A 25,100-nucleotide genomic window follows, 5' to 3' on the forward strand; every position below is an offset into this window, starting at 1 on the left:
AATTCGTATCGAATATTTCGCATAATTTCATTATTATATAGAGTTTATATTACGCACTATTATTGTCTTGTTTATCGAGGAATTAGCTTGTTTTAACGTATTTAAATTTGGATTTATTTATTCTTTATACGACTCAATCAGACTTACCGCTATTTTCGTTATATTATAATGAAGATGGAAAAAATACATTTGAAATGAGATCTTTGAGGTTTAAAAAAAATCGTATTCGTTATAACATCAGCTAGCTATACTGCGAGAAAATACTCTCTAAATTCAGTTTAGCTGTTTAGGAGAAGTAAGTATATGAAAGTATACTATGCGCTTATTTTTGTAAATTATCAAAAAATACGTACAAACAGTCACTTAAATTGCTATACAGTTTGCATATTTAAAAGAGCAAGAAAAATGCAAAATTCTCGTAAAGATCTAAGATATAGTGATAACTTTGCAAAGCTTAAAGATTGAAAATGCAAGAGATTGCACGATATTCTTCGAGAAATTTCCAATCTGTCCTCAAGGATAGAATGTATCGTAAATTTTAATATATGAAGCGATTCCGTTTATCTATACTAATATTATAACGCTGAAGTTGATGTTGAAGTTGAAGATGAGTTTGTTTGTTTGAACGCGCTAATCTCAGAAACTACTGGTCTGATTTGAAAAATTATTTCGGTGTTAGATAGCCCATTTATCGAGGAAGGCTATAGAGTATAGGCTATATATCATCACGCTAAGACCAACAGGAGCAGAGCAATGCGGGTGAAACCGCGGGGCACAGCTAGTATATCTAGATATGTATGAAACTGTGTAGTTTATTCTTGATAACTTAGATTAAGTTACTCATACGATCTTTAAGTACCTATGCGTCAAGTTATACTAATTAAAAGTTTGCTCTTGTCAACATACGAGATTATGATATGCATCTTGAGGAGGTTATATAGCTTATATTTTTGTAAATTATACTATTCTGTTAATATTACAAAGCCGTATTTTGTTTGGATGTGCTGTGTAGAAATGTTTATTGGTATATAACGCGAAAGCTCCGGAACAGTTTGATCGATATTAGGTTCAAGAATAGATATATAAATGCTATACGGTTTATATCATGTAGTCACATTGTTATCCAAAACTTAACCTGCACACTTAGGTCGTTAAAATATTTCTTTATAAAATATTTCTTATATTTCAGCATTTAATTCTATGTATTTTGGGATTCTATTCTATATTGAGATATTAAATCGAGGATAAAAATGTTTTATACTCGAGATTCGTACCTAAATATACGTCTTTGCTTTACCTTTTCCAAGTTACAACCTTGTTTAAATAGGTCACCCACTTCAGCTATCGAATTTCAAAGAGGGCAAGGAAAAGAAACACAACTCCATAAACTCAAAAAGTAATAAGTAACCAAAATTTATGAAATATAAAACCACAAAACCACACAATGATGCAAAGATACTCAGCATAATATGTCACATTCGTCAAATTTATTACATTTATTTTTTCGTGAAACAAATTTTGACAAAAAATCCGCAATAGGTGCGCTTAAAAATCGGAAAAGCATAAAGAAATATAGATACCTATGTATTATGTATATTAAACGAATGTGACCTGACTTATTACAGTAGTCACACGTCGGTAGTCTAATGTACAAACAAAGTTCAAATTCACGTCGTTACGTTGTCGTGTCTTCTAATTTGTATATATTCTTTACCATTTATTATATCTCCAGCCTCCTCTCAGAAGCTCCCGCAGTCACGTGAATTACTTTTTTACTTAAAAGGTAATAAAAAAGAAATAAATATATCCCAGCCTTCAGGCAAAGCCCATAATAGTAAACCTACCACTCAGAGCCGTCGTTATAATCTTGAAAAAAATTAATCTCTCATTGAAAATGAGTGACTTCGTTGACATTTAAAATGGCGGACGACTTGACATCTTCAATGATATCTGAGCAAGTATCTGAGTGAGGAGAAGGGGTAGTGTGTCGCCCATTCAAACTTGTTAAAAATTATATCTTATATCATAGTTTTATAGTATAATCTTTACTGTATATTATGTTTGTTTGTTTGAACGCGCTAATCTCGAGAACTACTGGTCCGATTTGAAAAATTATTTCGGTGTTAAATAGCCCATTCATCGCTAGTAAGTAAAAGTTAGTTAAAAGTAGCATTTAAAAATGGGAAAGTTTGTTAGGATTAATCTTTGATATTCTTTCTTCTAAAAACAACGCATAGGATTGGCTAACATTGCCTTTATTATTTTTTAAGAAATAGCACATAGTTTTATAGTCAGGATAGGCTAGACTACCTATTTTTTATCCGCGTACGCGAGATGTGGTAAATATTTTTATTTCGTACGAATACTATTCTACGAAAAATAAGAAAGTGTTATTCTATATGAGTTAGTTATGACGACTTGGACTTAGAAAGATTAAATCTGATTGTTTAAATCTTGAATAAATTATAACAGTTTAATATTAACTCTCATTTAATTATTTTGTGTTAATCACTCACTAATATTTAACGCAATTATCCCAAATGTCCACAATTATAAACAGATAAAATGAAATTACCAAAATACCGAGAACTAACCAATGAACCAAGAACTAAATACAATACATAAAACTTAATTCTTAACTAGAAATGATAGAGAACATTATCTAAATCAACAAAATATATTACTAAAATCTTGAAGAATCATCAAACAGTTTGCCCGTAGCAACCGGACCGAAATATTACACAAGATTATTCAAAGGGAACCCTAATATTGAGGCCAAAGGAATTCTGGGATAATGAATCAGCAATAAATAAAATAATCTTAGCCTAGACTTTTCCAGAACACTAGAGTCTAGACTATTTAGGTTTTGTTATTTGAGGTTGTTGACTTTTGCGTACTTCTAAAAGTGGTTAATAGTTTTGTCGGTTATTTTTTATTATATTGATAAATACTCCGGTATATTACGAGCAAAACAAGTGAATTTTTTGAATAGAGTTAAATATTATTGTAATATAACGTCTATTCGTTTCTACAACTAGGACGACGCGACGCGATGTGTGGATAGAGTAGCCCGATTATACAGTCTTATTATGTACATACTAGCTGCGCTCTGCGGTTTTACCCGCGTGGCTCCGCTCCTGTTGGTCTTAGCGAGATGATATATAGTCTGTAGCCTTCCTCGATGGATGGGCTGTGTAACACCGAAAGAATTTTTCAAATAGGACCAGTAATTACTGAGATTATAGCGCGTTCAAACAAACAAACTTCAGCTTTATAATATTAGTATGTACATTATAATACGTACATCATTACATGGGATACATAATATTTTTGCATACAGGCACCTAATTGAAGTATAGAATACGATTTATTCTTACAAAAACAATATTTTGTATCTAGAAATTATCGACGACGCGGACGTGGTCACTAAGCGACAAAGTCACTTGAAAAATAAAGAAAAAAAATTCGTAATTCGTTTCTAATAGATAATACTTCTAACTGCCCTCTTGAATACTTCATTAGATTGAAAAACATAAACGCCGAAATTACAGATGTACCTATATCGTAAAAGTAAATAATTTGGAAAATCCAAAAGTGCACGCCTCATAATTTTTTTTTAATAAATATTTATTCTTTATTATTTTTGTTTATTTAATAACAATTAAACCACATCGAATCAGACCCTGAAAAATGAAAGGGTTCTATTCCTGAGCATACTCAAGCGTAAGAGAAAAAAAAAGACTCGATTAGTAAAGTATTTCGGTCGCTATCGTGTTAACAAGAAAAAGGATCCGCACATACAGACACACGGACGTCCAAGACAGAACTTTTTTAAACTGTTTTTTAACTAGTTTAAATAACAAAAATGACTTCAAAAATATCATGAACGTTAAAAATAGTGTTTTTTCTTAATATGTGTGTGTATGTATTATCTTACAAGTGCAATGTATGATACATAAAGACATTTTAAGTTTGAAAAATCAGATGTTTTGCGCGAAGTGACAGTAGTACCCACCTCAACGCTTCGCTTATGAGGCGTGCAATTCCACTTCACGCACACAACGTCGTTATTATAATCTACTAGCGGTCCGCCCCGGCTTCGCCCGTGGTACATATTTACGTTTTCTCTACATAAAAACCATCCTCGTACTTCAAGGAATATAATAAAAAAAGAATTATCGAAATCGGTTCAGCCGTTCTCGAGTTATGCGCTTACCAACACATTTTGCGATTCATTTTTATGTATAAGAAGATAAGATTTGAACATTTTATGTAGATGTAGATTTTTACTCATAATATTTTGAAAAACAACTCGCAAAGTCCAGTCAAGCGATTGATTTCAAGAGAAAAAGCGCTCCAAAGGTTCCCTTTGTGAAATAATCACGGAATCTTCCCAGTCGTGTATTGTGCAAAAATGGAAAATTATTATGAACAAGAACCCTTAAAAGTTCTAAATTGCGACGAGACGGGGAAATTTATAATATTCTCGCTGTTCGTCACTTTACGTGTTTAATAACGTTGATAGAAATTTCTAATTTGTGTTTTCATTACGTTTTTAATTTACGTTTTTTCAGTGAAGAGTTGGGAATTTGAGCGGGGAAAATCCATACTAATATTATAAATGCGAAAGTAACTCTGTCTGTCTGTCTGTTACTCAATTACGCCTTAACTACTGAACCAATTTGCATGAAATTGGGTATAGAGATATTTTGATACCCGAGAAAGGACATAGGCCACTTTTTATTGCGAAATATGTACAATAATATTATGTAGTAGTTAATAATATCAAATCTTTTTTATTTCTTACTTTTCCGTTTTTGAAGTCGGTTGTTTTTAACGCAGTTATTTTTATTTAATACTTTTTAGTGTATTTTTCAACACGAATCAAACGAGCCCAAACTCGATAAAGTTGAGTCAATATATTACTGAGTTCCTATGGCCACCTTCCGATTCCATCATCAAATCAGCTTCATGTCATGATAATGTTTCATCGCTATCAAATTTACATACGTATACAAAATTTCAGCTCGATCGGTTACCGGGAAGTGAATCAAAGTTACTTGCTACAAATCAACTTAGTCATCGAGTACAGACAAAAATGCTCATAAAATAAAAACTACTGGGCCTATCCGAAAAAACATACGGTGTACGGTGTACATACATAAAAAAAATATACCGGCCGAATTGATAACCGCATAAAATCGCATGGAGAGCTTAATTTTCATTAAAGGCTCTAATCGCACGGAAAGCTAAATTTTCACAAAAAAGCTCTAATCGCACGGAAAGCTTAATTTTCACAAAAAACTCTCATCGCTCGGAGAGCTTAATTTTCTCAAAAAGCTTTAATCGCACGGAAAGCTTAATTTTCACAAAAAAGCTCTAATCGCATGGAGAGCTTAATTTTCATAAAAAGCTCTAATCACACGGAAAGCTTAATTTTCACAAGAAGCTCTAATCACACAGAGAGCTTAATTTTCACAAGAAGCTCTAATCACACGAAGAGCTTAATTATCATAAAAAGCTCTAATCGCAAGGAAAGCTTAATATTCACTAAAAACTAATCGCATGGAGAGCTTAATTTTCATTAAAGGCTCTAATCGCATGGATCTTAATTTTCACAAAAAGCTCTAATCGCACGGAGAGCTTAATTTTCACAAAAAGCTCTAATCGCACGGAAAGCTTAATTTTCATAAAAAGCTCTAATCGCACGGAGAGCTTAATTTTCACAAAAAGCTCTAAACGCATGGAGAGATTAATTTTCACAAAAAGCTCTAATCGCACGGAGAGCTTAATTTTCACTAAAAGCTCTAATCGCATGGAGAGCTTAATTTTCACAAAAAGCTCTAATCGTACGGAGAGCTTAATTTTCACAAAAAGCTCTATTCGCACGGAAAGCTAAATTTTCACAAAAAAACTCTAATCGCACGGAGAGCTTAATTTTCACAAAAAACTCTCAACGCACGGAGAGCTTAATTTTTCTCATTAAGCTCTAATCGCACGGAAAGCTTAATTTTCACAAAAAGCTCTAATCGCACGGAGAGCTTAATTTTCACAAAAAGCTCTAATCGCATGGAGAGCTTAATTTTCACAAAAAGCTCTAATCGCATGGAGCTTAATTTTCACAAAAAGCTCTTATCGCACGGAAAGCTTAATTTTCACATAAAGCTCATCGCACGGAGAGCTTAATTTTTCTCATTAAGCTCTAATCGAACGGAAAGCTTAATTTTCGCAAAAAGCTCTAATCGCACGGAGGCTTAATTTTCAAAAAAGCTATAATCGCACGGAGAGCTTAATTTTCATTAAAAGCTCTAATCGAACGGAAAGCTTAATTTTCGCAAAAAGCTCTAATCGCACGGAAAGCTTAATTTTCACTTAAAGCTCTAATCGCACAGAGAGCTTAATTTTTACAAAAAAGCTCTAATCGCATGGAGAGCTTAATTTTCATAAAAAGCTCTAATCACACGGAAAGCTTAATTTTCACAAGAAGCTCTAATCACACAGAGAGCTTAATTTTCACAAGAAGCTCTAATCACACGGAGAGTTTAATTTTCACAAAAGCTCTAATCGCACGGAAAGCTAAATTTTCACAAAAAAGCTCTTAATCGCACGGAGAGCTTAATTTTCACAAAAAGCTCTAATCGCACGGAGAGTTTAATTTTCACAAAAGCTCTAATCGCACGGAGAGCTTAATTTTCACAAAAAGCTCTAATCGCACGGAGGCTTAATTTTCAAAAAAGCTATAATCGCACGGAGAGCTTAATTTTCATTAAAAGCTCTAATCGAACGGAGAGTTTAATTTTCACAAAAAGCTCTAATCGCACGGAGAGCTTAATTTTCATAAAAAGCTCTAATCGCACGGAAGCTTAATATTCACTAAAAACTAATCGCATGGAGAGCTTAATTTTCATTAAAGGCTCTATTCGCACGGAGCTTTATTTTCACAAAAAACTCTCAACGCACGGAGAGCTTAATTTTTCTCATTAAGCTCTAATCGCACGGAAAGCTTAATTTTCACAAAAAGCTCTAATCGCATGGAGCTTAATTTTCACAAAAAGCTCTTATCGCACGGAAAGCTTAATTTTCACATAAAGCTCATCGCACGGAGAGCTTAATTTTTCTCATTAAGCTCTAATCGAACGGAAAGCTTAATTTTCGCAAAAAGCTCTAATCGCACGGAAAGCTTAATTTTCACTTAAAGCTCTAATCGCACGGAGAGCTTAATTTTTACAAAAAAGCTCTAATCGCATGGAGAGCTTAATTTTCATAAAAAGCTCTAATCACACGGAAAGCTTAATTTTCACAAGAAGCTCTAATCACACAGAGAGCTTAATTTTCACAAGAAGCTCTAATCACACGGAGAGTTTAATTTTCACAAAAGCTCTAATCGCACGGAAAGCTAAATTTTCACAAAAAAGCTCTTAATCGCACGGAGAGCTTAATTTTCACAAAAAGCTCTAATCGCACGGAGGCTTAATTTTCAAAAAAGCTATAATCGCACGGAGAGCTTAATTTTCATTAAAAGCTCTAATCGCACGGAGAGCTTAATTTTCACAAAAATCTCTTATCGCACGCAGAGCTTAATTTTCATTAAAGGCTCTTATCGCACGGAGAGCTTAATTTTCACAAGAAGCTCTAATCACACGGAGAGCTTAATTTTCATAAAAAGCTCTAATCGCACGGAAAGCTTAATATTCACTAATAAAAATAACTGCGTAAAAAACAACCGACTTCAAAAACGGAAAAGTAAGAAATAAAAAAGATTTGACATTATTATTTACTACATATTATTTATATGTGCTATTTATTAAAAAGATTTGATGTCGGTGCACGGGCTTAATACTAAGTGCTTAATGTTCGGCACCAACTTCAAACCTATTTAATAAAAAAATCCAAAAGTGCACGCCTCATAATTTTTTTTAATAAATATTTATTAATTATTATTTTTGTTTATTTAATAACAATTAAACCACATCGAATCAGACCCTGAAAAATGAAAGGGTTCTATTCCTGAGCATACTCAAGCGTAAGAGAATAAAAAAGACTCGATTAGTAAAGTATTTCGGTCGCTATCGTGTTAACAAGAAAAAGGATCCGCACATACAGACACACGGACGTCCAAGACAGAACTTTTTTAACTGTTTTTTAACTAGTTTAAATAACAAAAATGACATCAAAAATATCATGAACGTTAAAAATAGTGTTTTTTCTTAATATGTGTGTGTATGTATTATCTTACAAGTGCAATGTATGATACATAAAGACATTTTAAGTTTGAAAAATCAGATGTTTTGCGCGAAGTGACAGTAGTACCCACCTCAACGCTTCACTTATGAGGCGTGCAATAGCACATCCATACTAATATTATAAATGCGAAAGTAACTCTGTCTGTCTGTCTGTTACTCAATTACGCCTTAACTACTGAACCAATTTGCATGAAATTTGGTATAGAGATATTTTGATACCCGAGAAAGGACATAGGCCATTGGCCATTTATTGCGAAATATGTACCACGGGCGAAGCCGGGGCGGACCGCTAGTTAAATATAAATACTGAAACTGGCGAGGGTCTCTCTTTTTGCTTTTCCATCTACCACATTTACTTCTTCTGTTAATTATTATTTATAGTTTATGGTTAACTTATAACTACATATTTACATTTTTATATAAAATCTATTTGAATTTAGATATCGTTTCAAACAATACCTAATAATTTACCTATTATGTATAATAGCTACTACGTCTAACAAAAAAAAATAAAAAATAAAAAACTCTATATTAAACACACAGGTCGTTTCCCTGTAAAATCGATTTCTAGTTTAACATTTAATTAGAATTGAAAGATTTCGCAAGAATTATGTAATAATAGATTTTACACACTATCTATATACATACACAATTTACTACTATCATGAACATTTAAATGTACATAATAGGTAACATAACTTAAAATTATACTATCACTAAGATTTTACATTGCTAACTACCTAGTTCTTTAGTTATGTTCTCTTCAACCAATTTTCATCAAACGCGAATATTTTTCTCAGTTCTCCTAAAGATCTCGAAGCAACATTTTAATTACTTCGTAAATCAACGATGCGACAGAACAATTGAAATGTTAAAGGTCTAACGTAAATTCTATCGAGATAGGCTTTTTGTGGCGATTCACTCTAGGGCATTAACAATATTCCGTTGGTCTCGAGCACTTTAATTAAGAGCGTAAGTGTAGGGTAAGTAAATAATGCTATTTTTGTATCAATAATTAAAAAAAAACACGTTAATATGGATTTTTCTTTCGTGAACGGGAAAGTTATCTTGGTTATAAGGTAATAAGTAATATTTCTAGTTTTTGTATATCATGATTTCGGAAAAGAAACAAAATCGATATTATATTTTTTGGAACGTGTAGACTGTAGACGATGAGTTGGTCTGTGCTATTAAAATAAGTTATGATTGTTTTTAACATTACCTACATTGTCTGTGTTTCTCCATATACTATATAATTTACTTGTTAGTGAAATTTCTCACCATCAATCCAGTTGATGAAAAGATAATAGACAAAATCATGAGACAAACAAACAACAAACAGACAAGATACTGGAAGCTAAACAATCTAAACATACACATGATATTTTAGCATTACAAATCAAAACTAATTATGTGACAACTGACAACCTATAACAACACGTAACTATCAGCAATATTACAATATGTATAGTAATACTAGAGATTGTTACAAGCAATTAATTTGTACGTAGATTAATAGATATGAAACGTCGCGAACACAAGTACAATTATACGTAGCAGTGACGTGGAATAACCCCAAATTTCTGAGCTCCTTGTAATCGTGATTACTTCCATTTAAAAGTATGTGTATTGCTGTTTATATTGTGTGATTGTTTCTTTCTTTACGAATAATGTCAACGTATTTTATGTAAGAAAAGAAATTACTATTTATAGTGCTTTCCGAAATTTCTGCTTTTCGAATCGGTGGTAAATGTTAAAAATACTATTGTTATATCGATTCAAAAGTGCTTCTAGAAGAAGTCTAATTGAATAAGCCAATGTTTGAGTTTAGTTTGTGATTGTTTCTTTCTTTACTAATAATTATGCAACAGTAGAAGCGTATTGAAGCCAAAAAAAAAGCAATCGTATTTAAGGGCTTGGTCTAGTAGTGCAAACAAATGCATCCTGTCATCCTATATGTAAATAATACAAATGTACTAAGGGAAAGTTGCTCCACTTAATTTTTAAAAATTAAATCATTCGTATAATTTAATATTCGTAATAAGTACCAAAAATGACAATTTGAAACAATTTTCGTGAAAATTACACCGGGTGATTTTTTTTATCAGTACACAAAATTTGCGAATACTTTCTATTGATATCTTCAACTTCATGTTTATATAACTGATCAACTTTTACAAAGAAATTTGGACGAAATATAAAAAAAATAAGCTTTCCATACAAAATGCATAACTCTATACATTTTTTTCGACCTAAGTTTCTTAGTGAAAGTTGTTCAGTTTAACTAATAAAGCGGATAAACAAATTTTGTATATAATAAAAAAAATGTAATGTTTGTGTTAAAAAATTATAAAATAGAAAAATACGCAAATGAAAACAAAAGATATTTATTTCTGACTAGCTTCAGCCCGCGACTCCGTCCGCGCGGATGTCAGTCTTCGCGTCTTCTACAGATTTATTATATTATGTATAATATATAGATTTATATTGATAAACCTAATAAATCTTTTGCTAGCATTCTGATGCTTTATCGGTTGCACTGGATTTATCTCTTTTTTTTCAATCGCTTGAATGATATAGGATGGGTCCTTGATGGGCATCGAATGCTGAAGTCTAGAATCAATCAATTCTGACAGTAGGCAATTTATGTAAAATCTTGATAATGGTCCATCATTTTATTTTGCCTAAACGTTACATACTTTTTTATATATTCTATTTTTAACGAATGATTCACTCCAGTCCAAACAGCAAATGAGCAGACTTCTGCTTCTGCAACGTTTAGTTGTCCCTGAATTTGGAAAAAATAGTCATGATTCTTATCTATGACAAAAGTGTTATTTTTTGCATTGTATTTCAAATATTAAATTTTTTTTTAACCGCATCTTCCGCATTCATGTCTTTTGCCGGAATTAGACATTTAACTTCTACTAGTCCCATTTTCCCTTTTTGATATGGGAGTGTATAAAGTAAATTTTTTAGATATTTCTCGTTATACTTTTAAAAAGTTATTATTGTCATTTTGCTCATTAGGTAAAGTAATTTCGATATCAGTTTTAAGTTTTTTGATACCTGCAATAAAAACGTCATAATCGCCTGCACATACTTATCGATTACACCCTGTATACAATCCACCATCCACATTCATAATGTTTTCCTGTCCTCCTCTCCTTTACGCTGTTCACCGATACATTTTAAATGAGTAAATCTGCTACTACTGAAGGATGTTTCATTGTGATCAGCAAATTTTCACCACTGTTGTCGATTATTTGTTTTTCATTTTTAATCAGCAATTGGGAATCATCAGTTTTGTTTTTTGCAGATTGGTGATGTACCCTAACAATACGTCGAAAAGGGAAAGCATCAACGAATTATCGTTTTCGTCCTCTTTTTTTATTCTTCGCGTCTCTGTTACTTCTGTTTGTTTAGTTCTCAACACCCACTGAATTTTCTATGTTATTGTGATCTTCCATTACATCTGAGTTTTGATGATGTGATGATAATCCATTCGTTTTAATATTGGTACTTAGAGTTGGTAGACTAAACTAGAAATGGCGGACTAAATTTGTCAGCGCGTCTGTAAGATCAGAATATAAAACCAACATCCTGTATTTAAGTTACAAAATTAATAATCAAACAACATGCCGCTACGTTGAAAATGACTAGAAGAAAAAATTAAAAAACCTCGGATCAATTTTGGAGTAAACAAATCATTTTCCCCGTATGGGGATTTCCTCGCATGAACTTGGGAAGTTCAAGTTCTCAATACAAGTTTATATTATATTTCGTATTTCTCAAACGAAAAATAAACATTTTTGGAACTTCAAAAAAATTATATTATAAGAAAATTTATGAGCTTACTTTAGTTTTAAAGAAATATACATCCCTTTACTGACACCCCGTAAAATAAAGAAATTGTTGCCAAAAAATTGTTACCTTTGCAATCTATTTGGTTTCATTAACTTTATGTTCGAAGATAATTTTTTTTCTAGTATGTAGTTACACGCGTATTTTTTTCGTTTATTTTCCATATCGAAATCAAATGTTTAAAAATACGAATATTTGCACAAAACTAAGATAAAAATAATCAATTAACAAAAATATTAAATTTAATGAAGTAGAGCAACTTTCACTTCGGTATGAAGGAAAATCGAGCGTAGAGCACACGTCAGAACGCTCCGGCCCAAGGAGCGCGACTAAAGAAATTCGCTAGGATTTTTCCTAATTATTTTAAATATTTTTTTAATATTTAAAGAATTATCAAAATTAAAAAAAAAATTTTTTAAAGGATTAATACTCATTGCTCTTCAACCAACTCGAATAAATTAATGGAAAAAATAAGTTTTAGCAGTATTTATCAATCGATTTTGTAAGGCAAAAAATGGGAAATTTAATGAATTTATAACGTTCTAATTAAGAAAATCATAAGTTTTTCGGCAATTGTATTCAGCAGTTTTTAATAACGACTATATAAGGATAATAATGTGCTGATCAGATTGTGTAAATTGTAATCGGTTGCAACGTAGTGAGTGCACAAACTTAGCTCGAAATGTCTTTGGGGGAAAGAGACTTATCTTGAAGGCCTGATTAAGGTAACATAAAGTAACTTTACAAATGTGAAAAAATTCACGCGCATTGCGTATATAACACTAATTGATAAACAAGAAAAAAAAATTCAGTTTATCATTTCATTAGCCGGGAAAAAATTGTCAAATAACTTGTTGAAAACGCAATTTTGCTAGACTGCAGCCTTAAGACAAAAATTAATATGACAAACTGACTCAATCATGCCCTGAAGCGGTTTTGAAAAAATAAACAATAATAAATATTAAAATGAAATATCTTTTGGTATTCATCGATCATAGGTTTGCTAATTGGCCTACTCATAAATAAATGAAATAATCCTAGGAGATACAATAAAAGTTATAATTAGATGAACTCCGAGCCAGACGGCTTACCGTGAACTGGAAAATTATGTCTGATTTTAATTTGGTACCTAAAATTAGACACTATTTAATAGTAAATTTGTACCAAAAATTTGATGACGTAATTGATATAAAATATATCCAAATAAATACTTAGAAACGATAACAACTTGAAAATGTAAATTCTAAAAGGATCGCTTGGTGAAAATCTTCTCTTTCCATTCTCAAATGCTTTTCTCTGCACGTATATTTGAAATATACATTCGACAATTCTGCAGTATGGAAACGATATAATATGAATCATCCCGGGACGTGGAGAGAACATATTTTTACTGCGAAAGATTTGCTGCGTGTTAACATTATAGAATTTATATGCGCATCTTTGCGGTATATGTGTGCATATAATATGTGCAAGAATAATAATTTTGGATATTTTATTACTGATAATAACAAGACGTACGTTTTATTACTATTTTACTTCTAAACAATATAAGCCATTGCTTGTTATTTACCAATATAAGTAGGAGCTGGCGTGTGTGTTTAATAATTATGTATGTATCTATTTACTTATTAAATCAATAATTTAATATAATTATTATGATAATAATTTTACTGTATACCGATTTAATTTAGATAAAACCAATTTTATTAAAACATCACAAAGTTAACAAGTAAATAGAGATTGCAGTATGTAAAAGCATTTCGAAGTAAAGTATGTCAGCCGAGTGAGATGATCGGGAGTGAGCACTCAGCAGGTGACGCGAACTTTGGCTCAATAAGGTGCTTGAAACAGTGTCCGTTTGTTGGAATAAATTCGTTTTTGGACATTTCGTATATAAGTGTACAGGGTAGTACTAAAACTTAAACATTTATTTATTAAATTAGACTTCTTCTAGAAGCAATTTTGAAGCGTCATAACAGTTATAACATTTAATTTAAATTTTCATTGATATCTTCGTGTCCGTGTAATTGTAAATAATTTGGAAAATCCAAAAGTGCACGCCTCATAATTTTTTTTTAATAAATATTTATTAATTATTATTTTTGTTTATTTAATAACAATTAAACCACATCGAATCAGACCCTGAAAAATGTAAGGGTTCTATTCCTGAGCATACTCAAGCGTAAGAGAAAAAAAAAGACTCGATTAGTAAAGTATTTCGGTCGCTATCGTGTTAACAAGAAAAAGGATCCGCACATACAGACACACGGACGTCCAAGACAGAACTTTTTTAAACTGTTTTTTAACTAGTTTAAATAACAAAAATGACATCAAAAATATCATGAACGTTAAAAATAGTGTTTTTTCTTAATATGTGTGTGTATGTATTATCTTACAAGTGCAATGTATGATACATAAAGACATTTTAAGTTTGAAAAATCAGATGTTTTGCGCGAAGTGACAGTAGTACCCACCTCAACGCTTCGCTTATGAGGCGTGCAATAGAAAACACAGGCTCTTGAAAAACAATTCTTACTATCTTAGGAGCCTGGGTCACTTTGATTTGTAAAATTATTACCTATGTTAAAATAAATGATTGATCTATTTATTTGTTTATTTCATTTACCATTGATTCAAAAAGCAGTATCTATGGAGAAGAACCGGCAAGAAACTACATACCTTTCTAGTTGCTCTTTTAAAATCATAATATAATTAGTGTCGATTTTGGTTTTTTGAAGAGCGCTCGTGAACAGGGGAAAATTTTTTATTGTTATCTATTCGTTGTTCATAACTATGAACTATAAATATAAAAATAATATACTAATTAAGTAGATGGTGAAACTTCACACTTCAAATACTTATTTATATAAACAATTTTATCTAAAATGCAAATATGTACCTACCTACGTTGTCCGAAATCTGGAAGTATTGAATAGAAGAATAGAGAATTAAATATTTTTATGAAATACGATAATTCCTTCTTTCAGCAGAGTGTAACTTATTTAATACTAGCTGCTCCGCGCGGTTTCACCCCTGTGGCTCCATTGCTGTTGGTGGTAGCGTGATGATATATAGCCTATAACCTTCCTCGATAAATGGGCTATCTAACACGAAAGAATTTTTCAAATCGGACCAGTAGTTCCCGAGATTAGCGCGTTCAAACAAACAAACAAACTCTTCAGCTTTATAATATTATAGTATAGATAATATTTTTTGGTACAATAATAAATAACATTTGATATAGAAATATCTGTTTGTGAGCTATAGCTGCCACGTGTCATGAATATTTAACTTCCATATTTTCGTCTGAATAAGTGACACCCGACAGTCATAAGCATTATTAAAATGGCGTCAGTGCCTTTAAATATAGGAAGAGAAAAACTAGAATAAATTTCCATATATCAAATATGATAAGATATTACATAGATTTATGATTAAAACTGGCTTTCCGCAGGTGCCATTGCGTGCGGTGTGTAAAATTTTACAAATTATATAACAGTATGAAAATCGGTGCAGTAGTTTTCGAATATATCGTGAAAAGACAGAACTGATGATGTATGTAGTGAAGAGCTTCTGTGAGATTATCGTTCTTACTTATCAAGAAATTATTTATATACTAAATAGGGTTCGAAATAATAGAAACGATTTAGAATAAGATTAAAATAATACAATATAAATTAATAATTTATTCCAATATAAACTTAAATACATTTTTACGAAGGTCAACGATTTAAAGTTTTTCAATTGCAACTATGGTCGAACGGTCAAGAGTCGACGTTCTCATACTAACGACTCTTATGTACAGTTGACTGCACGGATCGAGATAAAAATACATTTAAAACTTGTAATAAAAAAATAAAGTCAATAATAATTATACCCTATACCTACAGATACTTGAAGCCAGTTTATAATATGTAGACGAAGACTGTGTAATAATAAATAAATATTTCAGGACATAATTATAAATAAATACTTAATATGGATAATTAACACCCAGACAAACATCAATACATAGCAAACATCTATGTTCATCACAAAAATATTTGCCCCGGGTGGGAATCGAACCCCCGACCTCTGGCTTGGAAGTAACCGGTCAGTTAATAGTAATATTATGTAGAATAAAATCATAAGTGGCTTTTGTATGAGTAATTTAATATTTTCTGTACACTGAGTGGAAATAACACAACGTAAAAGTGAGCATAATCTCGATGCAGATTATACTGATCCATTATCCACACAATACATATTTATCTCATAAATGCGAAAGTCAGGTCTCTTAATATGCTTTTCACTCAAATCATATCACTGACTAGCTGCGCTCCGCGGTTTCACCCGCTTGACTCCACTTCTGTTGGTCTTAGCGTGATGATAATATATGACTTATAGCCTTTCTCGATGAATGGGCTATCTAACACTGAAAGAATTTTTCAAATCAGACCAGTAGTTCCTGAGATTAGTGCGTTCTAACAAACAAACTCTTCAGCTTTATAATATTAAGGATACCTAGATTTGGATGAAATTTTTAGTTAAAACAGCTGTCTACTTATCTAAAAATAGTTAAGTAGACCATAATATTGTTTTTGTTTTTATACGCGTATGAAATGACGAAGCACAACTAGAAATCACTACTTTCAAGCAGGATAATATTATAATACGCTATATATATTATCCACTGTCCACGTCCAATTTTAAGATAACAGTTGCGCCGGAAATTTAAAACAATCAACACAAAATGGCGTTTGTTAAAATCAAGTTATACAGAGGCCTCTTCAGAGTGCTCCACTCTCGTTTCTCTTGAATTTATTCGTTTAACTGTAGTGCCTATTGTTTTATATTCTCCAGCCTTTTGCCAGAATGTGTAGTCGAGTTTTAAAAGACTTTATTTCGTTGTTTGGGTGGATTCAAAGTTCAAAGGCTTTTTGATAATAATGATTATGATGTTATATAAAGTTGTACATAGTTAAGAATATTATAAACTTTTAGATTATAAATATCTTATTTTATAATATTCTGGTATAAATAATTACGGAGGAATTACCTTTACTGATCTTGAAATATTATTACAACTGTCATGTCTAATGTATCTTATATATTTACAAATTATAAAATAATATTATGTATAAATAGGTTTCTATAACAGTTATCTAGTGCACATTCAAAACTATGCTTAGTGTTTTGGTCACAGCACTAAATTCAAGACCACATATGACTGTAGGATGTATTATCTCGCCTACTTCAAGTCACAAAAAACTGTTAGAAAGGGATTCACAAACATATCATCGTAAGAAAGAGTTCATCTCTACGGTAATAATGCTATGAAAGTATCAAATCTTTTCTTCCCTCGCATCCATGCTTACCATATTCGTAAAAAATGAAGAATACATGAAAATATATAAGAAAAAAACCAATAAAATAAGAAATAAGCGGTAATAGAAGCAATACCTTCGTCCCGGGTGCCACTTACGCTCAATAAAGGTAGGTAGGTACATTTAAAGGGTTGTGTTCTTTTGATATTTCTTTCAATAGTAGTTCTTTATATTTGTGATGAATTGGTTTTCCATACAGATTGTATAGGTGGAAATCTTTTAGTGGAACCTTTTAGGGTTTTGGGCGGATTTTTCTGAATAATTTAGTATAACGGTTGACGGATATTTTAAAGATATATTACCAGAGTGAAACGGGTCGGTCAGCACCATCACTACATATTATAAAACATAGTCGCTTACTATGTCCCTATGTCCCTATGTATGCTTAAATCTGTAAAACGACGCAACGGATTTTGATGCATTTTTAAGCTATTGCATAGCTTTTATCTCAGACTTTGAGAACGGCGACCAAATGTAAAAATTCCGTAACGAAAAAACCAAACACCCCCCCAACAATGAAATGCGACCATTTCATGAAATGAGCAAATCTACGATATGGCCACGACATATTCACTAAAAACCTGTCTATGATGTTAATAATTTTTAATTTAATGTTTTTAATTTTCAGAGTGGGGGTGTGATGTTTTCACCTCTAGGACGCTTGAGAGTTGCACAGGCTGTGAGGAAACAGGTAATAACATTATTATAATATTAAATAACGTCCATGTATCTAAAGTCGGAATTTCTTTACCTCAATGATATTAAATATCTGTTGCGTTAAGCGTATATAATATAGGTACTTATTTCATGATTATCCCAATTCGCATTAGATAGTATTAAAATGGTATTTTACCTGTGTACGTTTACCCACGTTTTTTCAACGAAAGTAATTTATTTGTAAAATATTGTCTACACAATAGATCTCTATCTATTGTATATTGCACTAAAATAAATTATCTAGGTAGGTACATATTTTATAATCAATAGTAAGTGCGAAACTTTTTTTATCCATTCTCATTTATATAATCTACTAGCTGTGCTCCGCGGTTTCACACGCATTGCTCCGCTCCTGTTGGTCTAAGCGTGATGATTTATTAGCCTTTAGCCTTCCTCGATAAATGGGCTATCTAACACCGAAAGAATTTTTCAAATCGGACCAGTAGTTCCTGAGATTAGCGCGTTCAAACAAACAAACAAACAAGCTCTTCAGCTTTATAATATTAGTATAGATTTTATCCGACACAAAATATCGTTCCAGAATGTCCGCTAATTTGTCCTTCCAATCATTAACGACCAATACGATACTGTTAAAATTGGACAATTAAATAAACCAACAAAAATAACTCGGCCATTGTACTTAATCGAACTTGTTTCAATACGTCTTCAATCTCATCGTTTTGGATACAGGCCAAGGAGACAAACTTATTTAAATATTGGATGCGCTATTTTTATTTTGGCGAAATGCTATCGGAGTAATGTATTACGGTTTTAGGAAGTCACAGTTATATTGTATGTATGGTAGTGGTAGGGAGATATGAGGATCTTGGAGCTTTGTAACGCACTTTTTGTAAATTATTACCTTACTCTCGTAGATCAGCTGTGAAAATGTCCTTGGTTGTTGTGAGTCTTATTAAATCGGCGAAGATAATACAAATATCATGTTAATTACATGAAGAAGCTTTCTTAAGCTCTGTCAATGTTGAAATTTTGCAACCTGCTGACACCTTTTTGGTCTTAAAATTTTGAATCTTTAAAACATTACATAAAGCGTGCTTATAGCATTTCAAAATACTTTTACGACACCCCGTTTAACAGTGATTCGAAACGGAAACTGCTTTAAATGTGTAGTCTTAAATAAATTGTTAGTCTGCTTAGATATTGTTTAAGTAATATTTATTTAAGCAATATTTTTTTGTACAATTAACTAAGTTTCAAATACCAATCTACAATATTCACAGATAAGCCAGCTTCCCGTGATCAGCTCAGAAGCGACCCCGCTGCAGGCGCCGCTTTGCTATCAGCTGATCTGCCCGCCGCTCGCGCCGCTCCCCGCCTGCGCACCCTGCGAGCTGCCGCCGCCGTACGCTATGTATCCTATGCCTTATGAAAGTAAGACTTTTTATATTTATAATAACCTCCTCCTTTTTATTGAAGTTGGTTAAAATACTACAGCATTAAAATGTTCAAAAATTAAATACAGACGTTTCATGTAAGTAATATTTAAATTTTGTGTGGTTAGATATAGATTTCACAAAGCTACTATTGCACGCCTCATAAGCGAAGCGTTGAGGTGGGTACTACTGTCACTTCGCGCAAAACATCTGATTTTTCAAACTTAAAATGTCTTTATGTATCATACATTGCACTTGTAAGATAATACATACACACACATATTAAGAAAAAACACTATTTTTAACATTCATGATATTTTTGATGTCATTTTTGTTATTTAAACTAGTTAAAAAACAGTTTAAAAAAGTTCTGTCTTGGACGTCCGTGTGTCTGTATGTGCGGAGGATTTTCTTGTTAACACGATAGCGACCGAAATACTTTACTAATCGAGTCTTTTTTTTACACGCTTTATATTAGCTTCACCTGTATGTTTGTATGTTTGTAACCGACTTCTTTGAGCGCGATTTTGACCCACTTCAAACGGCCAGATTTCGTTCAAACTTTGTAGATTTATTGAGGACCGATGGCAATACACTAATTTGATAAAATTTTCTATTTTTTAGTTCGGTTTTCTATAAAAAGCGTGTTTTTTTAGTTTTATTAAACTATTATTATTTCTCTTACGCTTGAGTATGCTCAGGAATAGAACCCTTTCATTTTTCAGGGTCTGATTCGATGTGGTTTAATTGTTATTAAATAAACAAAAATAATAATTAATAAATAATTATTAAAAAAAAATTATGAGGCGTGCACTTTTGGATTTTCCAAACTATTTTTTATTTTGTTTACAAAATTATTGCAATCAAATTTTATTTATTATTAAACATACATACATACAATTACAATTACAATTTATTACAATATACAATTAATATTCATGTAAAATTATATAATTCAAAAAATGACATGAAAAATGACGTTTGTGGCGGTTGAAGTGACAGTCGTTCTAACATTTCTTTAATTTTATAAAAATATATAGAAGTCTTTTTTAACAGTAACAAACGTGATAAAACAATCATAAGTATAAGTATTATAATTAAAAGTGTTCGTTTCGTGTTATGTGCAGTGACAAAAGCAAAAATTTAAAACAAGGTGATCAGCTGTTGAGCAGCTGAGTTTGACGTTTACGTTGCTTATTATTTCGTTTGAACCTGTTCAGCAGTTCAGCACTACTTTTAACTACTGGTACGAATACTCTGAGAATCAAACTGAGTTTGTATTGAATTTGTTTGTATTGAAGCCAACAATAGTATATTTTCAAAAAATTGCATTGTGAAATTCCCTTGAAAATAACCGCCATCTATCTAAAAATAGCGATAACTTTCATCGAAACATATTTCAAGTAATATGGCGAAAAAATGTACTGCTTGTGGCAAATTCTGCGCGACAACAGATGGCGCAAAATGTAATAAGTGCAGTGCAATTTATCACAAACAATGCATGAATATTAGTCCCGGTTCTCGAAATATATCCAAATGGATGTGTAAGGAATGCATGAACAAACATGACCTACCTGTTATCACCGACCTATCCCTTCCCGTTGGCGACGAGGCGAAAAATAAACAAAATTCACCAGAACAATTTCAATCACCGTCTCTCGTAGATGAGATCAAACTCCTGCGATCCGAATTATCTGGTCTTCGGATGGATATGACGAATTTTACAGCTGCTATCCATGAATTTAATAAGAGGTTGGGGGATGTCGAAGCTAGGCTGTTGAGATTGGAAAGTCAGGATATGCAGTCTTCCAGTGAGCATACTTCGGCTGCCAGTAGCGATGCTATTGCGAAACTTGAGGCCCGCTTGAATCAGTCCGAGCAGGAAAATCTACTCAACGATGTGGAAGTAACAGGTGTAGTTGAGTCCAGTAATGAAAACCCTATACATGTAGTGATTACGCTTGCACAAAAAATAGGGGTCGAGTTGAGTGAACACGATATAGTATCTGCTAAACGCGTTGGTCTACGTCGTAATCAAAACACTATCCAGAGTTCTAACATCACTTCAAAACCACGCGCGATTGTCGTTCGCTTATCTAGACGGCATCTGCGAGACGAGCTTCTACGCGCGGCGCGCGTGCGACGCGGCGCGGACACGGCCGGTACTGGGATAGGCACAACAACAAACCGGTTTTATATAAATGAACATCTAACTCGTACGAATCGCAACCTGTTTTATTTAGCACGACAAAAGGGACATGATTGGCGTTTTATATGGACTAGGGGTGGTCGAATATATGCTAGAAAAGACTCTAATTCGAGAATTTGTTATATACAATCAATAGGGGATATAGATAGTGTTTTTGGTAAAGATTAATTTGTTGCTAACTGTAATAATAAGTTGTTTAGAACTAGCCTGTAATCAATATCATGAACTTATTCACTCATTAATTACTATTTTCAACATCATTTTTTATAACTTCAACAATCATTTCATAATAGTCGTGTGCTGTCTACTATTGTATGTTATAAATAGAATCTTATTTGTTGTAGGCAAAATAATAACAATCTTTAATGTTAAATATTTAAGACACGGTTATTGTTGTAGATATTACGTGGAAGTAGTAGTTATTTCTTTTTTATTCTTTATTATGTTATTGTGTCACGTATTGTTATATATATTGGGCGGTAGACGAATTCAAAATATTTACAAATTTTATTGCTATGTAAATGTATTAAAATGTATTTTATTCATATTATTTTCTATATTCTATATTACATGTAATTATATTATATTATATTATATATTTCAAGCTTATCATGTCGTTCCACTGAACATATTAATTCTAATGTTATTTCTTTTTAAAGCAGCGTATTAAAATTATCTTTTTAAACTACTCCTACCTATATATTATTTGTATTTTGTGCTATTGTATTGTAAATGATGTTTGGTCTTAAAAATAAACTTAAAATTGGTTTGCTAAATCCTGGATCCCTTGGTACTCGGCATGATGAGTTTCTAGTCGCGATGGACCGACACGGTGTGGACCTGCTGGCCATTAACGAGACTTGGCTCCGGGAAGGAGAAAGCGGTCGTGCACCTCGTGTCCCCGGGTATAGTCTCCGGCATGTACCACGCCCTTCGAGTGTGCGTTCCCGTGGTGGAGGTGTAGGATATTATATTAGGAATGGCATTAATGCACGTACATTGTCTCACCCTAGTAATTATGAGGTTGAGCAGATGTGGGTTAAGGTAGTGGTGCGTCGTGTAACAGTTGTCATCGGCACGGCATATCGACCGCCATGGATGTCGATAGATCTATTTTTGGCAGCTTTAATGGAATCTGTGGGTTCATTCATATGGAGTGATAATATTATTCTACTCGGAGATTTCAATGTAAATTTTCTAGATGTAAATCACATTAATTACCAAAAATTAAATGATTTCTTAATTGCTACCAACTTAAAGCAGATTATCTCTAATCCTACGCATTTTACGAATACGAGTGAAACGTTACTTGATTTGGTGTGTACTAATGCCACTGTATTGAATACTGAAATAGACTATATCAAGGACCTTAGTGGTCACGCATTTGTTTCATGCACTTTTGACTTCAAAATTGATAAGCCAACACCAAAGTGGATCTCATCAAGGCCAATTAAGGATATTCACTTGGAGGATTTCAACAAAACACTACGGTCCTTAGATTGGGAGTTTATTTCTGGTTTGAATGATGTCAATGACAAAGTGACCGCTCTAACTGCTCTTATTTCATATGTTTTTGATCTCCATGCACCCAAAAAGACTATCTATATAAAACACAAATATCCTCCTTGGTTGACCTACAATATAAAAATGATGATGAGGCGCCGGGATGTGGCTCAAGACGCTTTTCGACGATCTAAAAAGTCTTGTCATAAAGAGTTTTACACTGATCTAAAAAAGTATGTAAACTCGGCTATCTTTCGCGAAAAAACGGTATACTTTGACACTTTCATCAATGCTAATATTAAAAACTCGCAAGTGTTATGGAAACATATAAAGGCTCAGGTTAATGTCAAACAGAGGTCAGATCTTATCCTTCCAACGCATCTCCGCGACCCAAACAAATTAAGTGCTCATTTTCTTGACATACCTGGACACGATCATGTTCTCCCCCAAACACTTACGAGATATCAACATCATCGTCATAGTGACGCATCGTTTAATCTAAAGCCAGTGTCTCAGGACACTGTTTTAAAAGCTTTACAAGAGTTAAAATCACAAGCCATTGGTGTTGATGATATATCACTAGACATGTTCCATCTGACAACGTCTATGACCTTAACGGTGCTAACGGACATTGTTAACAGTTCTATATCATCCAGCACCTTTCCAGCATTATGGCAACATGCACTTGTAAAACCTATCCCCAAAAAAGAAAATCCTTTAGCTGATAAAGACCTCCGCCCGATTAGCATTCTGCCCTGCCTGTCAAAGGTGCTTGAAAAAGTTGTGCATAAGCAATTGATGGCGTATCTTGAGGGTAATAATATATTGCCTGAATTACAATCCGGTTTTCGTAAGAACCGAAGTACGGCTACGGCGTTGACTGACGTGCTGGACAATATTTTGAGCGCGCACGATAGTGGCAAGGGTACGTTGTTGGTGTTGCTAGATTACTCACGTGCTTTCGATACTCTCAATGTGCCATTGCTGTTATCCAAGCTAACATTTTATGGTTTCAGTTCGCAGTCGGTGGCGTGGTTCAGTAGCTACCTCAGTGGTAAACGGTGCCAAACGGTTGCCGTGAACAAGGAGGATGGATCAGTTTCATTTTCTCAGTGTACACCAGTAACCAGGGGTGTACCTCAGGGATCTATACTCGGTCCATTGTTGTTTATTCTCTACAGTGCCGATATTTTTGATTGTATACAGCACTGTAAGTACCATGCCTATGCTGATGACATTCAATTATATATTTCATTTGATCCCTCACAGACAGCTGCATCAACCGCAAAACTTAACAGCGATCTAGATCGTATATCAGCTTGGTCTCGCGAGAACTCACTGGTGCTTAATAAGGATAAAACAAAATATATGATTTTAGGCACTCCTAATATGGTCCGTAGGATTGAGTGTGAGAACCCAATTATTTTCATTGAAAATAATTCTATAGAACGCGTAAATGAGGCTCGAAATTTAGGAGTGATCTTCGATGAAAACCTACGTTTCGAAAAATATGTGAATACAACTATAGCTAATTGTTTTTATCGACTTAAGCTCCTGTATCGCATTCGACAACACCTAAACGTCGATGTACGAATCCGACTCTGTGAGAGTCTGGTACTCTCCAAGTTCAACTATGCCGACGTTATGTATGGTCCCAGGTTATTATGCCGTAGCAAGAATGCGATACAGCGTGTTCAAAACGCGTGTGCGCGTTTTTGTTGGGATATTCCTCCCAGGACCCATATTACTCCGTACCTGGTAGAGGCTAGGTGTCTTAAAATGGAATATCGTAGGCGGTTGCACC

General features: G+C 33.0%; 1 protein-coding gene across 2 annotated transcripts in view; it reads left to right on the plus strand.

Moving 5' to 3' along the window:
• Window positions 1-25,100, plus strand: part of bol (boule homolog, RNA binding protein) — a 51,339-nt gene that overhangs the window by 20,316 nt on the left and 5,923 nt on the right. For both annotated transcript variants that reach the window (XM_089710436.1, XM_089710437.1), the window contains exons 2-3: window positions 18,102-18,164; window positions 19,432-19,582. In XM_089710436.1, coding sequence (XP_089566562.1) covers window positions 18,102-18,164; window positions 19,432-19,582 — 214 coding nt within the window. The remainder of the gene's footprint in view (window positions 1-18,101; window positions 18,165-19,431; window positions 19,583-25,100) is intronic.

Source organism: Colias philodice, chromosome 24 (assembly GCF_061535455.1).
Source record: "Colias philodice isolate Cphi_HAF_F1 chromosome 24, ilColPhil1 Martin Lab GWU primary, whole genome shotgun sequence".
NCBI lineage: Eukaryota > Metazoa > Arthropoda > Insecta > Lepidoptera > Pieridae > Colias > Colias philodice.